At 41.7% G+C, this 26,898-nt stretch overlaps 1 protein-coding gene across 6 annotated transcripts in view; it reads left to right on the top strand.

The window, feature by feature from the left end:
• myo18ab (myosin XVIIIA b) overlaps positions 1-26,898 on the top strand; it is a 98,117-nt gene that overhangs the window by 429 nt on the left and 70,790 nt on the right. For all 6 annotated transcript variants that reach the window (XM_083549236.1, XM_083549228.1, XM_083549227.1 and 3 more), the window contains exon 2: positions 3,857-4,978. In XM_083549236.1, coding sequence (XP_083405362.1) covers positions 3,980-4,978 — 999 coding nt within the window. In that variant the 5' untranslated portion in view covers positions 3,857-3,979. The remainder of the gene's footprint in view (positions 1-3,856; positions 4,979-26,898) is intronic.

Here is a 26,898-nt window from a genome sequence, read left to right as displayed (position 1 = left end):
ACTGCGGCTCTTGTTAGCTGAGGAGCTACTATAACATACATGACTTAGCTTTAATTAACTTCATTCTCCCAAAGCTCTTATACTGTAGCACTTTATATATTTTATATCTGCTCAAATAGCTGATATTGTTTATAAGCTTTTTTTGGATATCATTTGCTCCCAAAGTCTAGTGTTGGTCCGTGAGCTGTCATTCAAACTGACTGAGTTACACAGTAATTATGTGTGAGGAAAAGATACGAGATGCACTGGAGTGCAGGTTAGGTGTTAGGTGTTAGGTTGTGTGTGTGTGTGTGTGTGTGTGTGTGTGTGTTGGTGTGGTGTGTGTGTGTGTGTGTGTGTGTGTTGGGGTGGTGTGGTGTGGGGTGGTGTGTGTGTGTGTGTGTGTGTTGGTGTGGTGTGTGTGTGTGTGTTGGGGTGGTGTGGTGTGGGGTGGTGTGTGTGTGTGTTGGTGTAGTTTGGGGTGGTGTGTGTGTGTTGGTGTAGTTTGGGGTGGTGTGTGTGTGTGTGTGTTGGTGTGGTTTGGGGTGGTGTGTGTGTGTGTGTGTGTGTTGGTGTGGTTTGGGGTGGTGTGTGTGTGTGTTGGTGTGGTTTGGGGTGGTGTGTGTGTGTGTGTGTGTGTGTGGTGTGGTTTGGGGTGGTGTGGTGTGGTGGGGTGGGGTGATGTGGTGTGTGTGTGTGTGTGTGTTGGGGTGGTGTGTGTGTGTTGGGGTGGTGTGGGGTGGTGTGTGTGTGTTGGGGTGGTGTGGGGTGGTGTGTGTGTGTGTGTGTGTGTGTTGGGGTGGTGTGGGGTGGTGTGGGGTGGTGTGTGTGTGTGTGTGTGTGTTGGGGTGGTGTGGGGTGGTGTGTGTGTGTTGGGGTGGTGTGGGGTGGTGTGGGGTGGTGTGGGGTGGTGTGTGTGTGTGTGTGTGTGTGTTGGGGTGGTGGGTGTGTTGGGGTGGTGTGTGTGTGTGTGTGTGTGTGTGTGTGTGGGTGGGTGGTGTGGTGGGGTGGTCAAGCCTGTGAAGACCTGTGTGTTGTAGCAAAATGAGGCATGCTGTCAGTAAAGATGCTGAAGTGTAAAGTAATTATTTGTTTTCACAATTTAGGGTTTTCTAGAGTACAATTACATGGAGATTTTTATATACATTTAATCAAATTACATGTATTTATTTGTAAAAACTATTATAATAATATCCATCTGGATAATGGAACAGGGTTGCCAGATCCATCACAAGTGGGCTTTCTGTCTACAACAACCTCCCTGACCCAGGAACACGTCAGAGTCGTGGTACTCTGCTTTTTACGTTCCGTAACCCGTTTCCTAAATCACCCACAATCCCGTTTGCTGATTGAGGTCCAGCCCTGGCTTCGTTTTTGCCTAAACAGAGCGATGTAGAAGATGCTCACTCACCTTCTCATCGGTTCAATCTGCTCAGAACGATAAAGTCTAAAACCTCTGAATGCACCATCATGCTTGCGGTTCTTTGTCAGTTCTCGGAGTTTTCGTCGCTTAATACGTTGTAGTGCTGCGTCAGATTCCTGACTTGAATCAGATCTTGAATCAGATGCATCTCCACTGGATCTTCTGTTAATGTGACATTGAAATGGTTGAGTAAGAACGTAACTGCAAAAAAAAAAAAAAAAAAAAAAAAAAAAAAAAAGGCGCTACTGGCAAAACCTGACTGTTATTTGAGATAATTGTAATGTTTTCTGTTGTTGAACACCGTTGTGACTGCACAAGCAATGTCCTCCTGCGATATCAGCAAAACAGACAGGAACTAACATCTTTAATTCATTAGAATTCTCTAATAAAGCAGTTTTCTATTTTTCTCCAGGTTGAAAAATGGGGGGGGGTTGAAATGAGGGAAACTGGTTTCGTTGGTGACGAAGTCTTTTTGCTGGCATCTTTAAACATGCCAGCAAAAAGCATTAACATATATATAAACATATGCTACATATTTATGTGCACTTGTCTATTTGCACAATTGCTACTATTTGCACTTCTGGTAGATGCCAAACTGCATTTCATTGCTGTGTATCTGTACTATGCAATGACAATAAAGGTCTGTGTCTGTCTGTCTGTCTGTCTGTCTGTCTGTCTGTCTGTCTGTCTGTCTGTCTGTCTGTCTGTCTGTTTGTCTGTCTGGTTCCTCAGTGTCAATCTGAATAAGGAAATTCTGACTGATCAGCTTTATTCTAGGATGAACATTTCTGTAAGGAGTGTTTTATCCTGGAATTATGGTTTTTCACTCTGTAGGGTTCAGTGGGTTTGTAGAAATATTCGATAAGGATGACACTTAACTCAGTAATACACCTGAACCGAACTTGGTTATACACCTGTAGGAGATTTGGAAGTGACGTGTTTGAAAGTCCTCTCTACACAATCAAAGCACTTACTATTTAGAGGTATAACTTTTGTAATAATAGTTTATAGCAGTCCGGTACTATTCCTGAGGTTTGTAGATTCATTAAAGACGCATTGAAACCAATACAGTGACTTGTGATGGACTAACACTTAGTACTATGCTGTTCTCAGGTTGCGAGCATATGACATGCATTTACTGTATTATCAAATACCCCATTTTTGTTGTTTGCATCATTTCTAAATTCCTATTGTTAATCTAATGTATGTAATAAATCATTCTGAAGGGATACCGTCACAAAATCTGGCAACCGGGTCATTTACTGGACTACAGCGTTATAGGTTGAGCTTGTGTATCGCTGTGAACTGAATTTCAGACTGGTCAGAGTTTTAAAAAGTTAGATATTTCTAACACAAGCACAAGAGCCGACAGCAGAAATGCCCGTATTGTTGGTCTATGGTTTAACAGTAGACGCACAGGAGCAGCACTTTTTATAAAAATGGCCTCATGTTTGCGTTTGTACTGGAATGACTTCCTGTCTTTGGAGGAGGAATTTTTTTTTCCCCCTTGTTAATAGGCCTTGTTTGGCTATTGGGGTCTCCTGCTGATGGGAAAGTAAAAATGTGAAAGCTGCTATTTAAAGCCCTGTGGATTTCACAAGTCCACCTTAAGCTATTAGACTCGAACTCCTGATGTTATTATTAGCCTCTTAATACTGTTGTTATAGATGCAGTATGTTTATTACATTAAGCTCATGGCGTGAACGTCTCAGTCGCCGTGATGGATTTGTGTCTTATTCCGATGTCATTATTTGGACATTTGCACCCGCCGTTGATTTATAGTCAAACATTTGCATGGAACATGTGGAGCATTCACAGCTGCACTTCCCAAACGCATCTCTGTGTCTTGGGTCATTAAAAGTTCACACGTTTTTGAAAAGCGATCGTGGCTACTAGAACAGAAGCCGCGCGTGTTTGTTAGTTTCTTCCCGATCGTTATGTTATCGGAAGCATAATCTTATTGTTCGGTTTTACTGTTGTGTTGAACCAAAGCTGATATTCGATCTGCTCACGATGTGCGGTCTGATTAGCATGCTACAGCCCGAGTCCACACTGTATGTGAACCCCAAACCGTACAGGTAATGAAACGCTGGATCATCAAACGGAGGGAATCATAGTGTGCGCTAATCACCATGAAATATTATTAGGCACACTTATGTGGATACTGAGGAGATAATATCAGATATTGTATTTTTTGTGCTGTTATCTTTTTCCATTACACCATACACACTTTGTTTCAGGCTATTGACTGTTATTGTTGTTACACACAGACACGTGACTTTCGGGGGGGGAAACCAAACCAAACCAAAAAAAAAAACTGACCAAAGTGTTTGTTAAAAACTTCCCACTGAACTAATACTCTGCCCTGAAGTTCATCAGTATTATAAAGCCTCTTTTTATTTGATTACATTTTTTCTCATTCATGATCAATGATTGAGTTTTTGTGTTTTTCAGGCTACATGATTTAAAGGCATTCTGGACTCACATTAGCCACCCTGCCTCTGCATGGAAAAAGGCTCACGTTTAAAGTTATAAGGGGGCCACTGGAGTGGGACTTGCTGTCGTAAGAGCCGAATCATGTTCAACCTGATCAAAAAGGACAAAGAGAAGGATGCGGGGCGGAAGAAGGACAAGAAAGACAAGCGCGAGCGGATGTCTGCCGCGGAGCTGCGCAGCCTCGACGAGATGAGTATGAGAAGGGGCTTCTTCAACCTGAACCGCAGCTCAAAGCGGGACTCGCGCAACAAGCTGGAAATCTCCAACCCCATTCCCATCAAGGTGGCCAGCAGCATGGAGCTCACGCTCAATGACATCGAGTCTGACGGGTTCAGTAACCGCAGCAGCGTGGTGCTCGACTTGGAGCAGCTCAGTGCTGCCAGCTCAAGCGACGATTTGAAGGGAGACTACGGCAATTCCGTGCGGGAGCGGGCGGCCAAGTTCGGCCCGCTGGCATCGCACAGCTCTCAGATGAGCCAAATCATGAAGCGCTTCTCGTTCTCGCAGCGGAGCAAAGAGGAGAGCACTTCAGAAGGTTCCACTCCATCTGGCCAAAACTCGGCCGCACCGTCTCCTCAGGTCGAGAACAAGCTGATGGACCCTGAGCGTAAACATAGCCTCCAGCAGCAGACGGCAGCCGACGGGAAGAAAGTTCGCATCCCAGAAATGGTGGAGAAGACCTTCCCAGCTAGTCTACGGCTTCCGACGGTGGTCCCGCCACCAACACCTGAGATCCGTGAGCTGGAGCTGCAGCGCCGCAACACGGGCGACTTTGGCTTTTCTCTGCGTCGCACCACAATGCTGGACCGGGCGGCTGACGGGAGCGTGTATCGGAGAGTGGTGCATTTTGCCGAGCCTGGTGCCGGGACTAAGGACCTGGCGCTGGGGCTGGTGCCTGGAGACCGACTGGTGGAGATTAACGGCCGAAACGTGGAGAGCAAGAGCAGGGACGAGATTGTGGAGATGATCAGGCAGTCGGGGGATTCTGTACGGCTGAAGGTGCAGCCCATTCTGGAGCTGAGCGAACTGAGCCGCTGTTGGCTCAGGAACACAGACGGGTTACGCCGCGACGCCTTAGATGTAAGCCCTTTGTTTTCTCTCTCTCTCTCCCCCTCTCTCTCTCTCTTTACCTTCTCGCTGTAATTAACTAATAACCAGAAAATCTCTTCCAGGTTGGTTTTACATCAAGTATTCTTCTCTAACCAGTATTGTATTTGCATGCATTTCTTTTCAGGCTGAATGATTATTCTGCAGGACGCTGTTCCTCAGTCTAATGAGTGTTTTCTTTACAGGCCAAGTATGCATTGCAGTAGGAGTAAAAGCTTAGGTTCAAAATTTCATTTCCTTCCTCACCATTTCTTTCCTTAAACTCTCAGATTAATTAATTGGGGTGTTTCGGGAGGTTTATTGCTCTGGTGTAACAGTCACTCCACATCTAAAGGCATCCAGAATAGAAAACAACGTTGTTTTTTTTTGTGTGTAAAATGTGTCTGAGGGTGGGAGTGAGTAATACCATGATAAAGTGGATTTTACCACAAGTCATGAGTTCATGAGTTTTTCTACTCGTTTAAGGCGTATTATCCAAAGTAAGAAAAGGATATGTGCGATAGTTTTCATTTATACAGTAGGCATGATTATGGATCTAATAAAAATCCTTTCACAGTACATTTTGTCACAGTACAAAATAAACAGTTAAACAATAGAATTAACGATAGCTCTGTATATTTATGATAGTCTTTAGATTTATAAAATGAATCGAGATTAAAAATCATTCATTCATTGATGGAATAGTTTCTACTTGATTCTGATCAGTGTCGCAGTGGATCCAACTGCGTCATGACTACCCCAGGAAAACTGGGCCAGGAGACAGGAATACACCCTGGATGAGACTCCAGCCAATAACTAGGTTACAGTATCCCATTTTTATACAGCAAGAACTAGAGAAGTCTGTCAGTGTTATACAATCGAAGGCCATTTTAATAGGAACGCCTGAATACCAGTTTGTTTATGCAATATTGGACCGGGTGTTGTTTTTCTCCATTGTTTTACCGTCCAGTTTTGAGGAGCCTCAGCCCACCTGCCTCTGTCTCGTCCTGTTCTTAGTTGACAGGAGTGTGTTTTGAAATGCTTTACTGCTCATTTCGGTTGTAAAGACTGGTTATTTGGGATACTTTAGAATTCCTGTGAGTTGGGGTGGGCGCTATATGGGTATGAATGAGGATACCGGTATTGTGCTGTGCCATGATATGGATTTTGCTATACCCTTACAAATGACAAATTCTTGAATTGTGATTTTGCATTGATATCGTTTTGTTCAATCTGCGACACTTTAAACCTTTTAACACTATTAATGACGATACAGAGTCGAGACTCAACGTTTAACTTTTTTGTCCTTTACTGTGTCTAACGCCAGACACTAGTTATCAAACACAGATAGCTTTATAACAGTCCAGATTAACAGAGCACCAACCGCTTACTCAAACACTGGCTAAAATATTTACACTGGGGATCTCGTATCGGATCAGAGTTTGAATCAACTTTCTAAAAGATTCTTTCTCCATACTTTGAATGGAACCACGTCCTTCGGTAGGTGATGTGTTGTAACACTTGTGTCTTTTCTTTTTATTCGGGAAAGAAAATATTAGGAAAATACAACGAAATCTGTTACGCTGCTTTGTTCTAGTTATTTAAGTTTAAAATACATTTTAATAGACCAGAGTTAATTTACAAGGCAACATATGTAATTCAACTTTTTATTTATTTATTTTTTTTACTCGTATCACAATATAATATCGATGTCGCTGGACAGTGGAGAATATTGTGTTTTGAATTTTGGGTCGTATTGACCAAACCAGTCTGATTTCCAACTACCCATAAGGTTTTTTTTTTAATTTTTTTTTTTACCCATTCTAGCACGAATTGTCACCAAAAATAACCCCATTCTCATATGAACATAAAGCACTTGTGCAGGATTGTATGCAGTGAGCTGCTGTGATGTGATTGGCTGATTTGACGATAGCGTGAACAAACAGAGGTTCAGATGTTCCTATTAAACAGACCAATAAAATGTAATTTGGCCAGTGTAATTTCACTGAAATATTTTCTGAGATGTGATTCGACATTATTATATTCGCTACACTACATGTAACGCAGCTCTAGTCTAATATCCTACCAGGACTAGTTATATAAAAGCCAATTGTTTAAACCTTTATTTATGTATGCAGTTTTTAAGAATCAAATACTGCTGTGCACAGTTTTTATATTTACATGTAGCTATGTTGTATCACTCTGTTTTTGTCTTTGTGTGGATTGTGAAACAAGCACACGCGGGGCAGCTGCACAAATTGAGTGCGTCCCGAGACTGCTGACAGCCCAGACAGAAAGACGTCACTCCCCCTCATAATGTGCGGGTGACAGTAAATAAGATTAATATCCCTGTGTGAGGAAAGCAGCCTCCACTGTGTGCGTGATTCATGTGAACTTGAGACTGTAAGGAAGCAGCAGGGAGCATCGTGAACCTCGGAGCGTGAAAGACACAATCCGCTCCGAGCTGCTTTATGTCTGTGATTGTATCGTATATATGTGTCCCCTGGATGTTTTTGCAAACGTGTGATGTATTTACCGCTAAGTGACGCATCACTCTCACGGGCTCGCTGTATAACGAGGGTCGAGGTTCGTGTAGACTCCGTATCTGAGAATGGGTGAAATTCCTGGAAAACTCTGACTTGTGAACATGGTGTTCACACAACCCTGTATGTGTAGATATGGGATCTTTTGGAGGCTTGATATAGAAACTGGAGAATGTGATTTTAAAACCCAGTGGACAAACAGTAACTGAGAATGTGCTTTTCTAGCAAAAAAAACAAACAAAAAAACATGACCACTAGCTACCCCCTTTCATACCAGAGCTGCTCCATTGTTCTATTTTGGGTTTAACCAACAAACAAAGAGGCACTTGACTCGACAGCTTTAAGCCTTTTCGACATGTTTCTGCTCATTAGTGTGGTGGGAGAGTTGACAGTCTTATGCCCTATGATACTGATGGGACTTAAAAAAATACAACATTACACTGGTAAACACTTTCTTTTTTACACATTTCTAAAGCAAATCCCATTTGTCACAGTTCTCACCGAAGCTCTTTCTCCTTTAGTTCATTCTTTTCTTCTTACTATTTTTTATTTATTTCACGAGCTTTGCCCACTTGGCTCAGGTGTCTTTCATAGACAAACTGCAATGATTCAACAGTGACCATATTTATACATTTGTCATGCTCCATGGCTGTTGTTCCCATGAGTTTAGAAAGAAGAGACTGTAAGTTTTTAGACCTCACCCAGTGGGTTTCCTGAATATACTTAACATGTTATTATGTGGAGGAATAGATCAGGATCAAAAACAGGAACTATAACGGATCACAAACAGGAGGTGTGTGTGTGTGTGTGTGTGTGTGTGTGTGTGTGTGTGTGTGTGTGTGTGTGTGTGTGTGTGTGTGTGTGTGTGTGTGTGTGTGTGTGTGTGTGTGTGCTGTTGATGCAGGGCTGCCGTGAGCCTGTCGGAAGGCCGTGTTTGCCTGCGTGACACAGAGGGCACGTGTGTGATTTGAGGCCCTCATTAAGCAGCGGGAGATATTTTCAGTTCCTTTTATCCAGGAAGACAAATACCAAGGTTCTAAATTAAGAAAAGGAGAAGCTGAAGCACTTTAATCTATCGCCCTATTCAGACACTGGACAAATAGGAAACGCTGGCACTGGATTGAAACTTTTAATGGGGGCTTATATTATTACTCAGTTTCTCCATCCAGGCTGGTTTCTCTTCCTCTGACTGATTTACACTCTAATTTATTAGGAGTTCAATTAGACAGCAGCAATCATTACGCCTACTTAAAATACTGTTTTTCTTCATTTTTATGATCTCTTAAGGAGAGTAAAGGTCTCTCGTTTCAGGACTTCAGGAATCCTTCCCCAACAGCCAGCAGGAAGTGAGTGCTGGATTAATTGTTCTCTGGAATACGGACGACTTGGAAATGTGTGTGGGGGTGAGATTTAACGGTTTGGACGCACTATTTCTGGTACTTGAGAGCAAATTGTGGAAGAGCGATCGCTGTTGGCAGGAAGCAGCGTTCAGGAATCTCCCTCCATAGAATAGCCGAGGAATGCCTCAGAGGAGGAGGGAGTTAGGAACAGGCCGTAGGTCATTCTCCCTTCTCGCTTCATTCTTTCACTCGTCCACGGATGTCACCAGGATGTCCTGTGAGTAATTTCAGGAAGTCTGAAGTTGAGGCTTCCCAAAGACCAAGTATATTTGCATGTCCATGTTTTTTCTCCCCCCCCCCCCCCCCAAATTGCTGTTGATGGCATCCTACTCATGAACCAGCCTCCAAAGCGAAACTGTAGCATGTGCTTTTGGCAGCACTGAAAGAAATTGATTGTTGTGTAAAATTTCCCTGCTAAGCATTCACCCAACGATTGTATTAATCATAAAGTTGATGCTTTGTTGCATTCTTGCTGGTTTGTCCAATTCCTGGATCGAGTGGCTTAGATTTATTGTGTATATTTGCAACATGACGCACAACATGCTGTTGGGCTTCTCCGGCTCCATGTAAACACGTTCCATCTTACCCGCTGTGACGCTGACTACAAGAAGCTGCCCACAGATGTGTGCCAGATGCAGACATGCTTCCCAATTCAGTTTCCAGGTACAGGGGCTCGTGTTTAGCTCTAAAGGCTGAGCGGTCTTTTATAAAAGGTGAAACCGTTACCCACCTTTTTACAGAACACTTTTGAAGTGCTTTTCGGGAAACGGCGTCGGTGTTCCGATTATGAACAGGAAGTAGCGACTGTATTGCGGGTGTGTGATGAAGTATCAGCTTTGCATGGAGGTGCTTTTCACAGAACCCAGAGCTTTTTGAGCTAAATTCAATTCTGTGTCGAGTTAAGTTGTATTTTTATATTGGCCTTTGGTGGGGGGGAGTGTTGTGATGTAATTTGAACTAATTATAAAGGAACAGGTTCAGCGTGGCAATTTTCCACATCGGAAGCCAAGATACTTATAAAAGCAGACAAGCATTTAGGACATGGGTCCATGGTGGTTTGCTAATTAATGTTAAATTGCAAATAATTTTTTTGTTAAAAAAATAAAATAAACATCAAAGATAAAATCTTTGAAAAAATTTAATTATTTCATTAAAGTTCTTTTATTTGTATCAGGTGGTCCCTCCTCTATGTCTATGCCGAAGAGTTCCTTGACTTGAAAATCAAAGACCCCTGGTTTAGGGCACAATACATTTTGTCTGTTTCAAAGTGCCCTTAATTAAATATGTGCAGGTACTGTGTCTTAATGCGAGGTGGCATTAGAATGTTTCGAGTCTAGTTTTATAACACGCCAACAGATGGCAGCACAAGGCTGCACGCACAGTCAAAGGGAGCACCGACCTTCATAAGTCAGTGTGCCAAAAGACATTGTCCTGTGCACTTAGGGAGCAATGCAATTGATGCTATTCTGACAACGTGCGTTACAACGTCTGCTATTCGGATCACATTCGCACCCTGAGTTTCTCGCCGGACACAACGTGATCTCGCTTCCACACCGCCCTACTTGCCAGATTTGGTTCCTGCGGACTTCGCCCTCTTCCCAAAGATGATCACTGCTCATTTCTTGTAAACAAAGCGAATCTTGTACCTATTTGATACCACCTTTTTTTGTGTGTGTGTGTGTTGGGGTGGTGTGTGTGTGTGTTGGGGTGGTGTGTGTGTGTGTTGGGGTGGTGTGTGTGTGTGTTGGGGTGGTGTGTGTGTGTGTGTGTGTTGGGGTGGTGTGTGGGTGTGTGTTGGGGTGGTGTGTGGGTGTGTGTTGGGGTGGTGTGTGGGTGTGTGTTGGGGTGGTGTGTGGGTGTGTGTTGGGGTGGTGTGTGGGTGTGTGTTGGGGTGGTGTGTGGGTGTGTGTTGGGGTGGTGTGTGGGTGTGTGTTGGGGTGGTGTGTGGGTGTGTGTTGGGGTGGTGTGTGGGTGTGTGTGTGTGTGTTTGTGTTGGGGTGGTGTGTGTTGGGGTGGTGTGTGTTGGGGTGGTGTGTGTGTGTGTGTGTGTGTGTGTGTGTGTTGGGGTGGTGTGTGTGTGTGTTGGGGTGGTGTGTGTGTGTGTGTGTTGGGGTGGTGTGAGGGGCTTCCATCTGTGACATGTTAAAATATTTTTTTTCTATTTTGTCCAGTGCAAATTTGGATGCTTTTCTTTTTTTCTCCCGTCAGACCCTTTCTCTTTTCCTGCATTCTCTATTGCTTCTAAGCAATGTGAGTGTTGGAGCAGAATTAGCCAAATTTGAATTAATCCAAGTTTTTATCTTTGCATCTGTTTGTAAAACTTTCTGTCACAGAAATGTCAAGGCCAGGCTCTGCTCTGGTGGAATCCAGTTACATCCAGAGTGAATCACTGTGTGTTTGACAAGTACTTCATAGTACTCAGGGTTGTTCTCGGTTACCACGTCTGGCCCATTACACAGATTAACTGTGTCAGAATCAAACGTCACCTTCTTCTCTTTTGCACAGGCTAGCAGTCATATTGTTAGTGCTGTATATCATGTGGTGTGAATTTGCATTCTCACACACACACACACACACACACACACACACACACATACACCCACACACACACACACACACACACACACACACACACACACACGTCACTAGCCCTAAACCTTCCTCCTGCACACAGTTACTGTTGTTGTGTTTGGCACAGTCAGTATAATTTTACTTCCCAAGAGCGAGAGCTCCATTCAGGAAGTCTCCTTATTCAATTGGCTTTCATTTGATCAAATCTGTCTGAACTGTTTTCTGAACTTCAACAAACCTTTTTCTGAGCTTAACAAAAAAAATCTTTCCTCTCCTTTTTCTCTTTGCCTGGTCTCAGAAGGTTGTACTAATCCTGCCAGAAACTTTTTGAGCAATCATGTGCTTCGACAGAAGGTCAGACCAAACCCACCTGCAGAAAAATAACCCACCACTGCAGATCATCAGGCCCATATCTCCTGTCCAGCATGCCCTCGCAGACAATGTGGTTATTCTTTGTGATATGCCAGTCCTGGTGCTTTCTAGAAATGAGCACAAAAAGAAAGTATAAATTTGGTATAAAGTATTAATGTAGTGACATCAATTACAGAATCCTTATTCTTTGATAAAAGACAGACATGTGGTACAGTAATTAATATTTCCTGGTTATATATTTACTCTTGATTCTATTGTAATGGTACACCGGCCTCATGTGTCAATGTCCAGGGTCCACTTTGGCGCAGTGGTGATATTTTTGGGGGGGAAGAATAAAGGCTTTGCTGGGTGTGCCAGCTTAGAGTGTGATATGAAGGAAGTAATGGAGCATGCTCAGGAAGTCCTGCATGGCAATCAGATAAAAGCAATTGCTTGTGCTGTACTTGCCACTTGAACTGATTTACACTGGCATTTATGCGAGACTCTAATGGAGCTTTTTTTTTGGCTAGTTAATGCAATTCTCTGTGATAGAATTATTAATAATAGTCTAAAATTTAAACATCAAAATGAAATTAATTAAATTCGCTGTTTTCGGTCTTAAATCATTTAAACGGGTCTTAATTTTTCGATGTCCATGTAACGCAACCTCTGATGCTCATCGAAAAACTCCTGCAGCACTTTAGAATGTTTTTGTTTTAGTTTCCGTAGTTTTGTAGTTTTCTTTCTTTCGTGGGTCCAAATATAATTTGCTGTGTTACGCCTACAAATGGCACCGACATGCAACAGCCAGTCAGATTCCTGTTACTGGCGCGAATCTCGTATCCGTTTGTGGCACAACACGAGAATTTTTTAAAAGATTACATTTTTCAGCTATAGGGAAATGCAAATTTAGCTAAACTTTGCTTAAAAAAAAAAAGGATTTAGGGATTGTGTGTTTTTGATGTTGTGATATAGGTCTTGAATATCATTCAAAAAGTCTAAAAAAGTCTCAAATATGAAGTTGTGAAACCTGCAGAATCTCTGTAAAGGTCTACAGAGACACTTTAAAGGTTTCTCCAGTGTGGCAAACAGAATAATGCTTGATTTACTTTTGTTCATGTGTCCTGTTTCCAGGTCGTCTTCTGGGCATGTGTCCCTGACTGGTATTAGGTCTTTGTGTGTTTATGATTAATGTTAATATGCTGTTTAGTTCTGTGGCTGATGGGGGAAACATTTTCTCCCTTAACTTCTATTCTGGCATTTGTGGAATTTGCTTTGGAACAAACATGACACTTCCTGACCGGGACTTTGGAGAAAGAAGTGCAGAGGTGGAGTTTAAGACACAAGCGAGAGCAAAGTTTGAAACAGAACAACAAATTATATTCATGTCTCTGCTTAATCGCTTTTTTAGACTGTAATAACACGTTTTATCGCTTCATTCTTCAGATGATACGTGATTTGAGGAGCGTATTGATCACTGAAAGATGCAGTGAATGGTTTATGATGTTTATACCTACTGTCTTTTCTGCTCTACAGTTCAGAACTGTACTAAATGATCTTCACTACCCTTTATCTAGAGCTTCTTGTTTATCGAGACGTAGTGGAGAACCCATGTTTGTGCACTACCAAAACGTCTCCTTATTCTGTGAATTCTTTCTTGGTAGTGAAGCACTTTAACACCTGTTTTCTCAGTCATCCACGGCCCCAATTAGTCGGGAAGTCTCCAGTGGGGAAAAAACCGAGGCTGACGAGAATAGAGATGGCTAGAAGTCTGTTAGTGTTGCGGCGCTTCCCGTCAGGAAGACACTTTCATCAAAGGCAAATCGCTCGGCTCTCCGTGAAGGCCTGCTGCGCTAGACCCTGCCCATCCGGGACCTGTGTCCTTTTCCGTCGTTATGTCTGACATCCCCCTTTTGTCAGTTGGAATTTTGTCAGTCTGCACGTCATTCTTAAAACGAAAAGGACGAAAACCTTCTATTAAACATGCACTTAGGAGCAATAAAGGTCATGGTCAAGTGGCAGTGGCTGACCACCAGTGCTCTCCAGAGCAGAGAAAGACCCTTCTGTTTGCCTGTTTCCCTCTGGGCCTCTTCCTCTACCCACTCAAATATCCACAGCTTCTGGCCCAGTTTGATCCATGTTTGTTTGTTGACTGGACTTGGTACAGAGCATGCTGCTGTTCTGGATTTTTTTCTACTAAAGCTGTGGGGTCAAGAATGTGAGGATCAACATGTATTCTACTAATACAACCTTTATTCAGTTGCTTCTTTCTGTAACTGTTGAATTTTATTGTTGGCTGATTATGAAAAAAAACCCAGTGGAGGGCTTTGTGGTGTAACAGTAATCTGCACATAGCATTTACTTTTTAGATTTTTACATGAATTTCAGAAAAGGATCGATAGTCATTCTGTTTAAATGATACAGTAGGTGCATCCCAACTAAACAATTCCTCCTTGATTAATCTACCTGAGCGTGTGAATATCTATAGACGTTTCCCATCCAGGGTTTTCACGGGGTCTTAAAAAGTCTACAATAAAAAAACAACTACATTTTAAGGCTTTTAAAAGTCGTAAATTCGCTGTTCTAGGTTTTAAATCATATTAAACAGATCTTAATGTCCATGTTAAGCAACCTCTGATGCTCATTGAAATGCTCCTGCAGCACTTTGGAATGTTTTTGTTTTAGTTTCTGTAGTTTTGTAGTTTTCTTTCTTTCGTGGGTCCAAATATAATTTGCTGTTACGCCTACAAATGGCACCGACATGCAACAGCCAATCGGATTCCTGTTACTGGTGCGAATCTCGTATCTGTTTGTGGCACAAATGGAATGTTTTTGTTTGTTTGTTTCTGTAGTTTTTTTCCGCTGTTTCAAATATAATTCGCTGTATTTCCATTACAAATGAGACCATGATGCAACAGCCAATCGGCTTCCTGTTATTGGCGCACATCTCTCAGGGATTGTACCACAGACGTAATTACGGATTTTATTTTTCAGCTATAATTCAGCGATACTTGGCTTAAAATACGTCCGGCTGCTAATATAATGTATTTGTGTGTGTTTTTGATGTTGTGATGCAGGTCTTAAATTTCATTCGTAATAATCTTACAAAGGTTTTCAAAACCCTTAAATTAGATTTTGTGAAACCTGCAGGAACTCTGCTATCTTTGAGGATGTACCACTATCCGGTACAAGGGAATCACGGAGCATTAAGGAGGCTTCAAGAGAGATGATGCGCAGGTGATACCTACAGATATCTTATTATTTTGGTGTGTAATGTAAGGTGTAAATGGTCCACCCTCCCAAAACAACTCAGTAGATACAGAATACAGATACAATGACCAGAACAAAATAAATTGATTCGCACGAACAGTGGGCACAAATAAAATGCTTTAAAAGGTCAAGAATTTTGTAAAACCAGCACGTGACTGCCATGTGCACGTGCAGTAATGATCCAGGATAATTCAGTGTGTAAACATGTTATTGAGTCTCTTTAAGTGATGTGTCAGCAAGACCGTAATACATTTAGTTTTTTTTGGGGGTCGTTATTTTCCTTTTCTTGCATCTTTTCTCAGCTTTGTCAGAGGTGCTAAAAAGCACGAAAGGACAGTACAGGAACTGAGGAGGCGCAGTTAAATGAACGAGAAGCCTCCAGTATCTTACTCATTCAGTGCTTTTCCAATACATGCCAATTCCTGTCCATGACATCATGGTGCAATCTGTTTAATGGCTGTTGAAATTGTACTTCTTCCTGGTAAGGTAGTGTCATTTGTTACGCAGTTCACCCCCTAGAAACAGGAGAAGTGCGTAGTGAGATGGGGGAAAGGAATTCTCTTTGTCGCCAAACTTTTTTTTTCTTTTTACTTCTCTTCCCCATGCAGTCCAGTATGGTTGTGGTTTGTGTAGAAATACCACTGATTCCTGATGGCTCAGAGTTTATTGGCTACAAGCTTCTAAAGCGAGTGCTTGTACACTTGGCCGTGTGGACTGAACCTAAACATCCCGGTAAGCGCCTGTCTTCGATCGACTCCTTAAAATGACTTATCTGTGTTTTTATTAATTGTAATACTGACTGGATATCACATGCTGAAGTCAAAGAAACAAGTGTCGCTGCCCTGCATGTCTGCACAAGCGTTTTCCCTTAAGCTCTATTTTATTCCAGCAGACAGAATAATGGCATTCTGTGTATATGCCAGCCCATCAATTACCTTAAACAGCTTTTGGTTTATCTGGCAGACGTTCTATTATGCCTCAGATAGATATCAAGCCCGGGCTCAACATCTGTTTATGGACGGAGTCGGATTATGCGTCTCTGGCATGTGATATGGCATTACGCTAAGTGCACCGGAGCGCTCGAGTTAGTCCCGTATGCATTTTAATGCATTTATATAAGAATTACAAACCCACTGTGTACACTGTCCTGGATTTTTCATGCTTACACATGCAGCGAGATCCTGTACGACAGGAGTCTATTCAGAGTGATTACACAGTGTAAAAAAGTCCCTGATCGATAAAGAGGAACAATTCTGTGAATTCATAACAACAAGTGATCTATTTGAAAGACCAATATTTATAACATCAGGTGACCTTTATTACACTGAATTGAATAATACATTATCTTCTAATGCTCACCACATCCATAAACCTCCTCCTTGGCTCCATCCTCAGCATTCTCCTACCGATATACCCCATGTCCCTCCTCTGCACATGTCCATCTCAATCTCCTCTCTTATCCTGTCTCAGAAACGTCCTACATGCACTGTTCCTCTAATAAACACATTTCTAATCCTGTCCGTCGTTATCCCTCCAAATGAAAACCTCAACATCTTCAGCTCTGCTACCTCCAGCTCCATCTCCTGTATATGAGGAAGTGGTTGCTCAGTGGTTAAGGTGTTGGGTTACTGATTGGAAGGTCAGGGGTTCAAGCCCCGGTATCGCCAAACTGCCACTCTTGGGCCCTTGAGCAAGGCATTTAACTCTGTTTTCCAGGGGTGCTGTATCATGGCTGACCCTGCGCTCTGACCCCAGCTTCCAAGCAAGCTAGGATATGCGAAGAAAGACTTACACTATGCTGTAATGTGTATGTGACAAAAACTCTTCTATCTTCTATACTTTCTCTAAACCATACAACATCGCAGGTCTCACCACAGTCCTATAACCTTCCCCTTTCACTCTTAGAGATGGATCTTTCTATCACAAATCACTCCTGCCACTCTTCTCCACCCACTCCACCCTGCCTGCACTCTTTTCTTCACTTCTCTAACACACTCTCCATTACTTTGCACTGTCTACTGATTTCGCAAAATGTATTTGAGTCAAAAGTGAGATATTTGACTTAGAAATGTAGTGAAGTAAAAGTCTTCCCAAATGGAAACACTTCAATAAAGTGAAGATACCTGGAAAAGCTTGTTAATTAGCTAATTACAGTAAAACATTACATTTACTTCCTTACTGTACTGGTATGTACTGGCATTACAAATATGACCTTAAACCACTATTACAGTTTTTCGAATGCCTAGAAGAAACTTTCTGCGCTGGAAAGTACGAGTTTTTAAGGCATAGTTAGGATGTTTTAAATGCCTGGTTAACTAGAACAGATCTGTGATCTGGCAATGAAACAGGAGACTCGTGACTGCGGAGGTCACGCTGCACCAACATGTTCAGATTTGCCACAGACAACACGCTTCAAACTTGTAGCACAACCTGAGCTTCACGGGTTCCATGAACTGCTGCACATTTTCCACATTCTGGTGTTGGAACTTGACCCGGTGACAAGCTCTGTATACATGAAACCAGCAACACCGCATGCAAGTATTGAAAACATGCTATTAAATCATGAGAAGGAGAGACGCAGAATCAAAGAAAATAGTGTGCTGCAACGGTGTGGTCTGAGGTCTGGATGGAGTGAGTGAGTGCAGATAGGGTGCAGAAGAAATCATACTCCCTTTTACCTCCTTCTTCCCCCACACACACATGTATGCACTGCCCACACACACACACATCAGGTCTTCAGTGGTGTTCTGCCTCACCAGTATGAACTCAATTCCTTATGAGCCAGTTATTGCCATGCCTCTTTTCCCTGGTGGTTCCTTGTGGCTTAACCACAGAACCATAGAGAATCTCCTACACTTTGACTGTCATTAGCAGCTCTGGTCAGGATGGTGTGATCCTCTAAACAGATGTGGATTGTATTTAATTAGGCCTCAGTGTTTAACTATCTATAACTAACATTTTATCATGAAATGCTCGTGTCCTTCATGTAGAACCCGAGACACTGCAGATCTCCCAGAGTGCAGCCAAACACATGACCGTTAATTATTTAAATAGAGGCTCAGTGCATAATAAAGTAGGCTTCAGAGACTAGGAAAAGGAAAGCGAAGAATCGTTGACCTGGTGCCGGTTTTGATCGATCCAGGATGGCTGCTTCAGCACTTATCCTCCTGTTCTTACCCAGTTAATAACAGGCTGCTGTGAGAAACGAGTCACACAGCCATACCAGCTTTCTCTCTCAGTAAATACATGGCACAGCGTGGTGCTAAAAGATGGTGTGTGTGTGTGTGTTTATACCCAGTGTGTTGGCTGCTTAGGAGCAAAATGTGCCGTTCCATTCATGTTTCAGGACCATTTTAAAAGCTTATTTGTAAAATGAATAAAAAAATTATAATGGATGGATTGATTTTAAAAATGATCTCAATTATATTACTCGGTCACAAAATTTACTTCCTTCCATCAAGAAGGAGATACAGGAACGTACGCATCAGAACCAGCAGGTTCAGGGCCGGCATTTTTCTATCTACCATCACCCTACTGAACTCCACACAACACTGCTAGGAAACTGATGGCTCACTCATACTTTACTGAGTCTACTGCAGTAATCATGCAGTTTAGCTCTACTCAGTACATTCCATATCATCCTGGACAATTATTCTGTATAGAATAGTGTTATTCTATTCACTGATCCTGTTTATAATACATACTATATTCTTGATTATCACCATAACTAGATATCTTCTGTATATAGACGGTGTATAACTTTTGTACAGTTGTACATACAATGTACATATTCCGTATTGTTTTTTTATATCCCACATTTTCTACACATACTGTGCCTTACACACATCCTGCACTAATATCATTTCTCATATATGTTTATATACCGTATTTTCCAGACTGTAAGTTGCTACTTTTTCCCCCACTCTTTGACAGGAACAGGAAATGCGATTAATTCAACATGCTGAAAACAACCGGGTATGAAAAAACGCACTTCACCTGTGTTCCGAGCTGCACGGCATCGGGAGAAAAGCTTCACCGATGGTGATTTTTAAACGCACGACGATGCCAAAAGATAAACTCCCGAGAGAAATAGTTGTAAAAGGAAGAAGGAAGACGGTGAACAATGACTTTCTTGGTAGGCTACTGTTTAAATACAAGCTGTCTAACAGACACTGTCTTCCGTTAAAGCCTGTGTAAAGTTCATTAGTTTCAATGTAGGAACCTGCGGCTTATAGACAGGTGCGGATTATTTATGTTCAAAATAAAAATCTTTGTCAAATTCAGTGGGTGCGGCTTATATATGGGTGCGTTTAGTAGTCCAGAAATTACGGTATATGTTTATATTTATTCTTGCTGTATTTGCTCACCAGCTCCTGCACATTTTTTGACTGCTCAAAGACTTTATTTGTTGGACTTACTCAACCGCTCATGCACACCGTTTTGCTGCCATAGCCTTTCTATTTATTTTCTGTTAATTTATTCTTGCATATATTATGTGACAGAGTGAACTGTCCCTATGGTCAGCATGACAATACACACTATACTTTCACTTCTCCTCCGTTTCTTGATACAGCGCTGTGGGTGCACACACATTATTATTGTTATTATTAGTGTTGTTATTGTTATTATGTTTATTATTTATTATGATATTTATATTGTTATTAAGCCATTCTGTGACTAGCTACAAAATTACCAAACCCCTTTGGGTGAAATGGTTGAGTCCAAGGGGAGGGGCTAACACTTTATAAACCAGTCTCCCAATTCAATTGGGGGGAGTTGTAGGAGTGGTGCATTGTGGAGAGAACGAGGTCTGAGAAGCATTGTAGTGAATGCACATGAGCAGGTGCACCTATTTTGTATATAGTTTTCTTTACTTTCATCATAATTGTCTTTGTTTTGTTATTTTGCCACTTTTTTTCTTTCATGGGGTATTGTATATAATTTGGACTTTGCACTTGAGCACGCTGTAAATAAACACCACTTTACACGGAACATCACAGCGAGTATTGCCATCATTTGGGTAGAAGGCGAACCCGTAAGGCCGCTCTACCACATATTACATGCTTTACATATATTTGCATATTTATCTACACTTGTAAATATGGCCAATTGCTATTATTTGCACTGTAGATGCTAAACTGCATTTTGTTGCTGTGTACCTGTACTATGTAATGATAAGAAATATAAATATATATAATCTTTATCCATCCATCCCTACAGTGTCTGTCTGTCTGTCTGTCTGTCTGTCTGTCTTTACAGTATCAATCCATCCATTCATCTGTCTGTACAGTATCAGTCCGTCTAGCAAACTCAATGAAGATATGATTTACATTGGTTGTAGTGAAAGATCTCCTGCTATAGAGCTCTGACCTCAACCCTGTTGAACACCATTTGAGATATGGCATGCATTCTGAGATGCGTGCATTCTTAGATGCTTTTCATCTTACCATCTTGCAAAGCGCGTTTATTTGACGTCCTTTTAGATGTAATTTGTTTGTCGATTCTCCTCTAAACTCCTTGTTGTTTGACCTTTTTCTTTATTTTTTTTGCTGAACCATTCACAGTGAAAATCCCAAGAGATCAGCTGATTTCTAAAATATTCTAAAAAGCCCATCTGGCACCAGCAATCATGCCCTAGTCACAGAGATGACTTTTTTCCCCATTCTGATGTTTGATGTGAACATCAAGCTGTTGATCTGCCTGATTCTGTACAGTGACTGGGTATTACATGAATGAGCGTTAAAAAAGTTAAAAAACCTTTTAATAAAGTGACTGCTGAGGGTAATAATGTATTTGGTAAGGTTTTAGTGGCTTAAAATCGACACAGAATACACAAATATAGGCATTGTAGCTTAAAGGTCCACATGCTGGTTCTGTCAGCTTTTGGATTTAAACATCTTCAGATCTGCCTACACAGGATCTAGGTTTTTGTAGTCAGCGTTTTGAATGTATCCGTATTGACACAGTGCAGCCATGAGGACTGTGCAATTTTGCATGCCTGACAGAAGCATCCTGGGAGCGACTCTTTATGATGCAGTCTGGTTGGACAGCCACTCCACTGCAAATCGAAACACTTGTTATTAACTCTACAGACACAGGAAAGAGGGTTTCCTATAAACAAAGTGTAGTGAAGCAGTGGAGGACACACAGTGCTCATGAACATTATCATTATCCACCACCTCAGAATCCTAACACGGGCGACGGTGTGTTTTCTTTGGAGGGACTCCCTGGCAAATGTGATGTTTTCAATGTCATGCTCAAGGCTGTAAATCGCTCCGAGTTCAGCTTCCTTTTATATTGTCTGTGGTTCAAATCTGGCTTCACAACATCGCTCCTTATTGTAAGTGGATCTTCTTTCGTGTGTCAACATGATGTGCTGGGGACGAAGTATAACCTTTTTTTTTTTTTTTTTTTTTTTTTTTACATTTTCCTGATTTAGAGTTTTTCACCAGTAAATAATGTAAAAGTAGTAAATTATAGAAGTAGAAGAGCTGATGTTTAAAATGTACCTTCACAATATGGACAGCATGTTCTGGATCTAACTCAGTGTGCTCCTATGGACCAAAGGCAAATAAAGAAAACCTGTTTGAGTGCCAGCAGCAGATTTCAGGATGCCTCGTGATACGCTGACCGCACCAGATCCAACTAACCGATACCTGTTCGCCTCAAGGCAGAAGTACGGCGATCAGTTTATTATCGCCGGGACGCATGTGAAGGACAGAGCACACTTTTACACAGCGCTAGCGATGAGAGGGCCCGGCATTGACTAGTTTATAGTGTTCCCAGTTTAAACCCTGCTGATTCAGCCAATCCGGCTTGCTGCTGAGTGATGGAGAACAGTCGGGCATGTTTGCGGATGAGGGAGCGGTTATACTAAACAAAGCTATAGCGAGGCTCTGTGCCATTACAGCACCAGAGAACGGCACATGCTCTATAAATAAATCAGAAATCAAAAGCTCCCGCTGAGCGAGAAGCAGCTTCTATCATACTGCAGACTTTGAGGAGGGCATCCCTGTAAATGCTAAGGAAGATCACCGTTCAAGCATATTTCATAAGTATTAGATAATGAGGTGCTTTAAATGCTGAGCTCAGGAGAGATGCAATAGATTGATTCTCAACTTTGTGGTGCTTCTCTGTGTCTGTTGTTTTTATGTGACCGTAGACATGTCCTGAAGATAATTTATAAAGTGTGAGACTGTATAATGTTTAGATCTGCTTTACCGAATTGTCCTGGGAAACAAACGGAAATTACAAAGTAGGTACCGTTGAACAAAATGTACACGTTGTTGCTGGAGATTCGTTTAGCCTGAGTGATGATTTTTTTTTTTTTATTATGTGATTCTCTGGTGTGCCGTCTTGTTCAGCTAATAACGGAACTGATTGGAAACTTTCTTAAAAGCTTCCATTCAGCTGCAAATAAGCATTACAGTAAAAGTACATGCAGGACACGCTGTGCCTCACATGCCTCGCAAATAATTTATTACTAGCGTGTTTGGCCAGCCAGTAATGGAACGGCTTTACATGCACTTCCCACACACTGAAGCCGGCTTACTGTAAAACCGAAATGTCAAATAATTTATACCAGACAGGTTAATATCTCCTTAAAGTATACTTTTGGCTCTGTATAACCAAACACACACATACAAGTAAGAATGGTGTGCAGAGCAGTCTCATCCCCCCCACCCTAACATTAGGACCTGTTCCAGCTCTTAGTTTAAGCAGGTATTAACTGTCGAGGGTGCATTTTTGTGTGAGTGTGTGTCCGTGTTAGAGATTGACCTGTAGTGTGTTTTAGTCTGGATGCAGTGTGTCTGCACTGTCTCTGACCAAAAGAACTGTCCCGCTGTGAACAGTGGCAGCCAGTGGCAGCTCAGAGGCCTAATATTTCAGCCCCAGCAAAATTGCCTCAAATGCTGATTGTTTTGGTGCAATAGTCTCATGGTGCTCAATATGTGCTAACAATTGAAGCTGCTGTGGGTAAATTTGCTTATTCACTAATTATACTTATAAACAATTGGCCTGGATTATTCTTCATCATTACGATTTCTTAAAAAATCATCCAAACAAAGCTTTTACACTAAAATTCACATCTTCAGACCTGATAATGTGATGCCACATCTGTGTGAGAAGCTCATGTGGATTTAATTCAGTGATTGATTTACCCTGATCAGTGTGGGTCAGTCACTCGGTGCTGGCTAAAATCGCTTTTTTTGTGTGTTTTGAGTGTAATGCAGAAGTATGTTTCTTAGCCTGTAATTTTATACTACGATAGACTGAGCTTTTGCAGCAGCTCAACACACTTTGGTGTCAAACATTAGAATGTGAACATGATCACTTTTGGGGAAAGTCATAAAGAGACAACGTCATTTTTATTTAAGTTGTAAAAATGCCATGATTAATTTAGATCTGTTCCTTTTGTAATGCTTCATTCAGCTAAATGTATGATATTTGTCATCCTTAAAGGATTATATTCACTGTATGGGCAAAAGTATTGTAAAACCTGCTTTTTCCAGCCATTTGTGATTCTTCCCCAAACTGTTACCACACAAATGAATAAGATGTTTGTTGGGGGCAGTAATATTATATTTTTCCTTTACTTGCACTAGAAGACCCAAAACTATTCCTGCATCACTCTGCCCCTGTACATGAAGCGAGCTTCATGACGATATTGTTTACATGAATGGCCGATGACTGCTGAATGACTGCACCCCAGGCCTCCACACCCTTCATTATTACCTGACTTTATTAACACCCTTGTGGCTAAATGAGCAAAAATCTCCACAAGCACATTCCGAAATCTAGTGGAATCTTGTAGGGTGTATTATATAGAAGGTTATTATTACAGCAAATGTACACTAAATGTGGACTGGGATTTAGAAATCACATACAATTCTTAAGGCCAGGTGTCCACAAACTTTTGACCATACAGCACACTTCAAAATCTAGTGGAACATCTTCCCAGAAGAGTGGAGGTTATTATAACTGCTAATAAGGGCTAAATGTGGAATGGGTTGTTCAAAAGGGCACATATGAATATTATGGTCATGTGTAACACATTGTTAGGTTTAATGCATGTTGCATGCGCAAGTAAATGTGGATTTAGCACTTTTAAATGCATGAATATGACTATTCGAACAGGTATTTCATTAATGCTGTACTTCCTAGCAATGCTCAGAAACCGAAATCCTCTGTAGACCTTAATCTGAAATATTCCAAGTTGTATAAATGCAGGCATATTTTGCATTCCACATTGATTAGCACAGGCAGAAATACCCCAGTTCCCAAATAAGGTCTGGTTGTGACTGTGGGTTTGCTGCGCAGGAGCAGGCTGCAGTTAAATGCACATTTGTTTACTCTATATGGGTTAGACATCAAATTGCTCGAGAGAATCTTGTGGTATCTTGAAGCAGAGTCATGTGACCTGCTTGCGTAATGATTACCTTCTTCGGGGTCTCCTGAAATAGAAAGTGATGGTTATATTGTATTTTGGTTCACGGTGAAAACAAAGCAAGAGTACGGTACGCACCGGTTTTACCACAGGCTTGAACTGGTAGTCGAAGTCATTAAGACTGATGTGAAAACATTTTATTTGTAGTCAATTTTTCATGTTTCAAAAGTTTCCATGAATTTTAAACAAGGGAACCATGTTTAAGGGCGGGTTCAGCCTCATCTAAGAATCCGATTGGCTTTTCGCACATCTCTGAAAACTCTTTAATAAGATTGATGGAAAGTTCATGGCATTGTGTTTTAAGTTTATGTACGCTGTATGGGCAAAAGTTTGTGGACACCTGACCTTAGGAATTGTGGGTGATTTCTGAACTTCCCATTCCACATTTAGTGCCCATCTGCTGTAATTAACCTTCTATATAATAGATTACACTCTTCTGGGAAGACATGCCACTAGATTACGGAGTGAGCTTGTGGAGATTGATTCAGCCACGGGAACGTTAGTAAAGTCAGGTGCTGATGTAGGGTAGGGAAAGGAGACCTGGAGTGGAGTAGGGTTAAGATCTTTTACAAGACATCCTATACAGTTGTGAACCTCCAACCTCTTGGCTGGTAAAACCAGGTGTTTCAATACTTTTGACCATGTAGTGCAATTTATTAAATTGTTTGTGTATATAAAAAAGACTCTATAATGTATAGATTTTATTAAACATTTCCTACATTAATTGCATAAATAATGATTTTTTTTTCTTTCTGTAGGAATAAAAACGTCTCTGTTGAGTGAGGTATTGCTGTTTAACCAGCGTATTGTGTTCCAAAACATGCTAACAAGTCTCCTTTTTGCCCTTGTTATATAACCTGCCTCCTGTAAAGCATTGAGATTGGGCTTGTGTTTGGGTTCTTTTTGTAACAATGACCCTGATCTGCCCCCTGCCTCTGACCCCTAAAGCATGACTGGCTCATTCAGCCGTGACGGACCATGAAGAACTCCGGCTCCTCTGCTTTCAAGATGAGGCTCGCCGTCTCACAGCCCAAACACGCTCACACATTAGCCACGCGTCTTTATGAATCACCTCGAAATGAGTATCTCCAGGTCTTCCTGAGTTTGTGTGAATGTACACTTTTTCCACGTAGGGTGTGTGTGTGTTGTGTGTGTGTTGTGTGTGTGTGTGTGTGATCTGCTCCTGATACCATCGAGCACATTAAGAAGAATTTCTGAGTGAATCAAAAGCTGTTTCATGCAGCCACACACTGCCTTGGCTTGTCTCCACTCTTTCTTAGTAATATGTTTCACGTCCGCGCAATAAACATCATGACTAAACATCATGAATCAGACATTTGTAGCTTTATCTTGCTCAGCATTGTGGCGGATCTGGATCTTTGTATCATAACTTTGTTGTTTAATGCTTCACACCCCCCCCCCCCACCTTAATATACATAATATAATATACATAATATAATATACATACCTTCACACACACACACACACACAAACACACACACAGTGTGAAAAAGTGTTCACACCACTGATTGGTGTGGTGTTAACACCAATGCACCTGTTAGTGGGTGGAGATAGTCGTTCCCTACAAACACTCAATAGTGCACAAACGTTCATATAGCATTTACATTTGTTGTGTCGGCGGCCATTCGACTCGCTTCCAGAGATTATCCCTTTGTGATGTTGACTTTAATGCACGAGTGCATGAACCTGGTAGTGCCATGAGTACTTTATAACACTGAGGAGGTGAGGTGTGTGTGTGTGTGTGTGTGTGTGTGTGTGTGTGTGTGTGTGTGTGTGTGTGTGTGTGTGTGTGTGTGTGTGTGTGTGAGATTTTGTAAAAAAAACAAAACAAATAAAATAAAAATGTAGGGTTTCTAGGAAAAAAAAATATATATTTTTTTACTCTAACCATAGATATACATGGGTTTGCAATGACCATGCGGTGGTGCTGAAGCATGACGTCACACTCTCCCGTGTCTCTCACCACCTCTGTAGAGTTTCTGATCTCTGTATCAGGGATGGAGGTGTGTGTGTGTGTGTGTGTGTGTGTGTGTGTGTGTGTGTGTGTGTGGGACATCAGGCGTCTTGTAGGCATTGCGTCTGGAAGTGCGATGTTAATCTGTGGCCTTTCTCTCTATCTCAGTGGACGAGGCTGCAGTTTTGTCTGGGTGTGGTGGACGAGGTGAGCAAGAGCACTGTGGTTAGTGTGGGCTTAACCAGCTCACCGTGGATTTAGTTTTTTTTAATGACTCCTTAAGTCCACAGAATTTGGACAGACACTACAAGCCAGTTGTGTGTCTTCTGTTTTCTCCAGTTGAACCTGTACAGCCG

The sequence above is a fragment of the Silurus aristotelis genome, assembly GCF_946808225.1.
Source record: "Silurus aristotelis genome assembly, chromosome: 8".
NCBI classification, from domain to species: domain Eukaryota; kingdom Metazoa; phylum Chordata; class Actinopteri; order Siluriformes; family Siluridae; genus Silurus; species Silurus aristotelis.
Note: the sequence above shows the minus strand (reverse complement) of the source record. Positions and strands in the feature narration are given on the sequence as shown.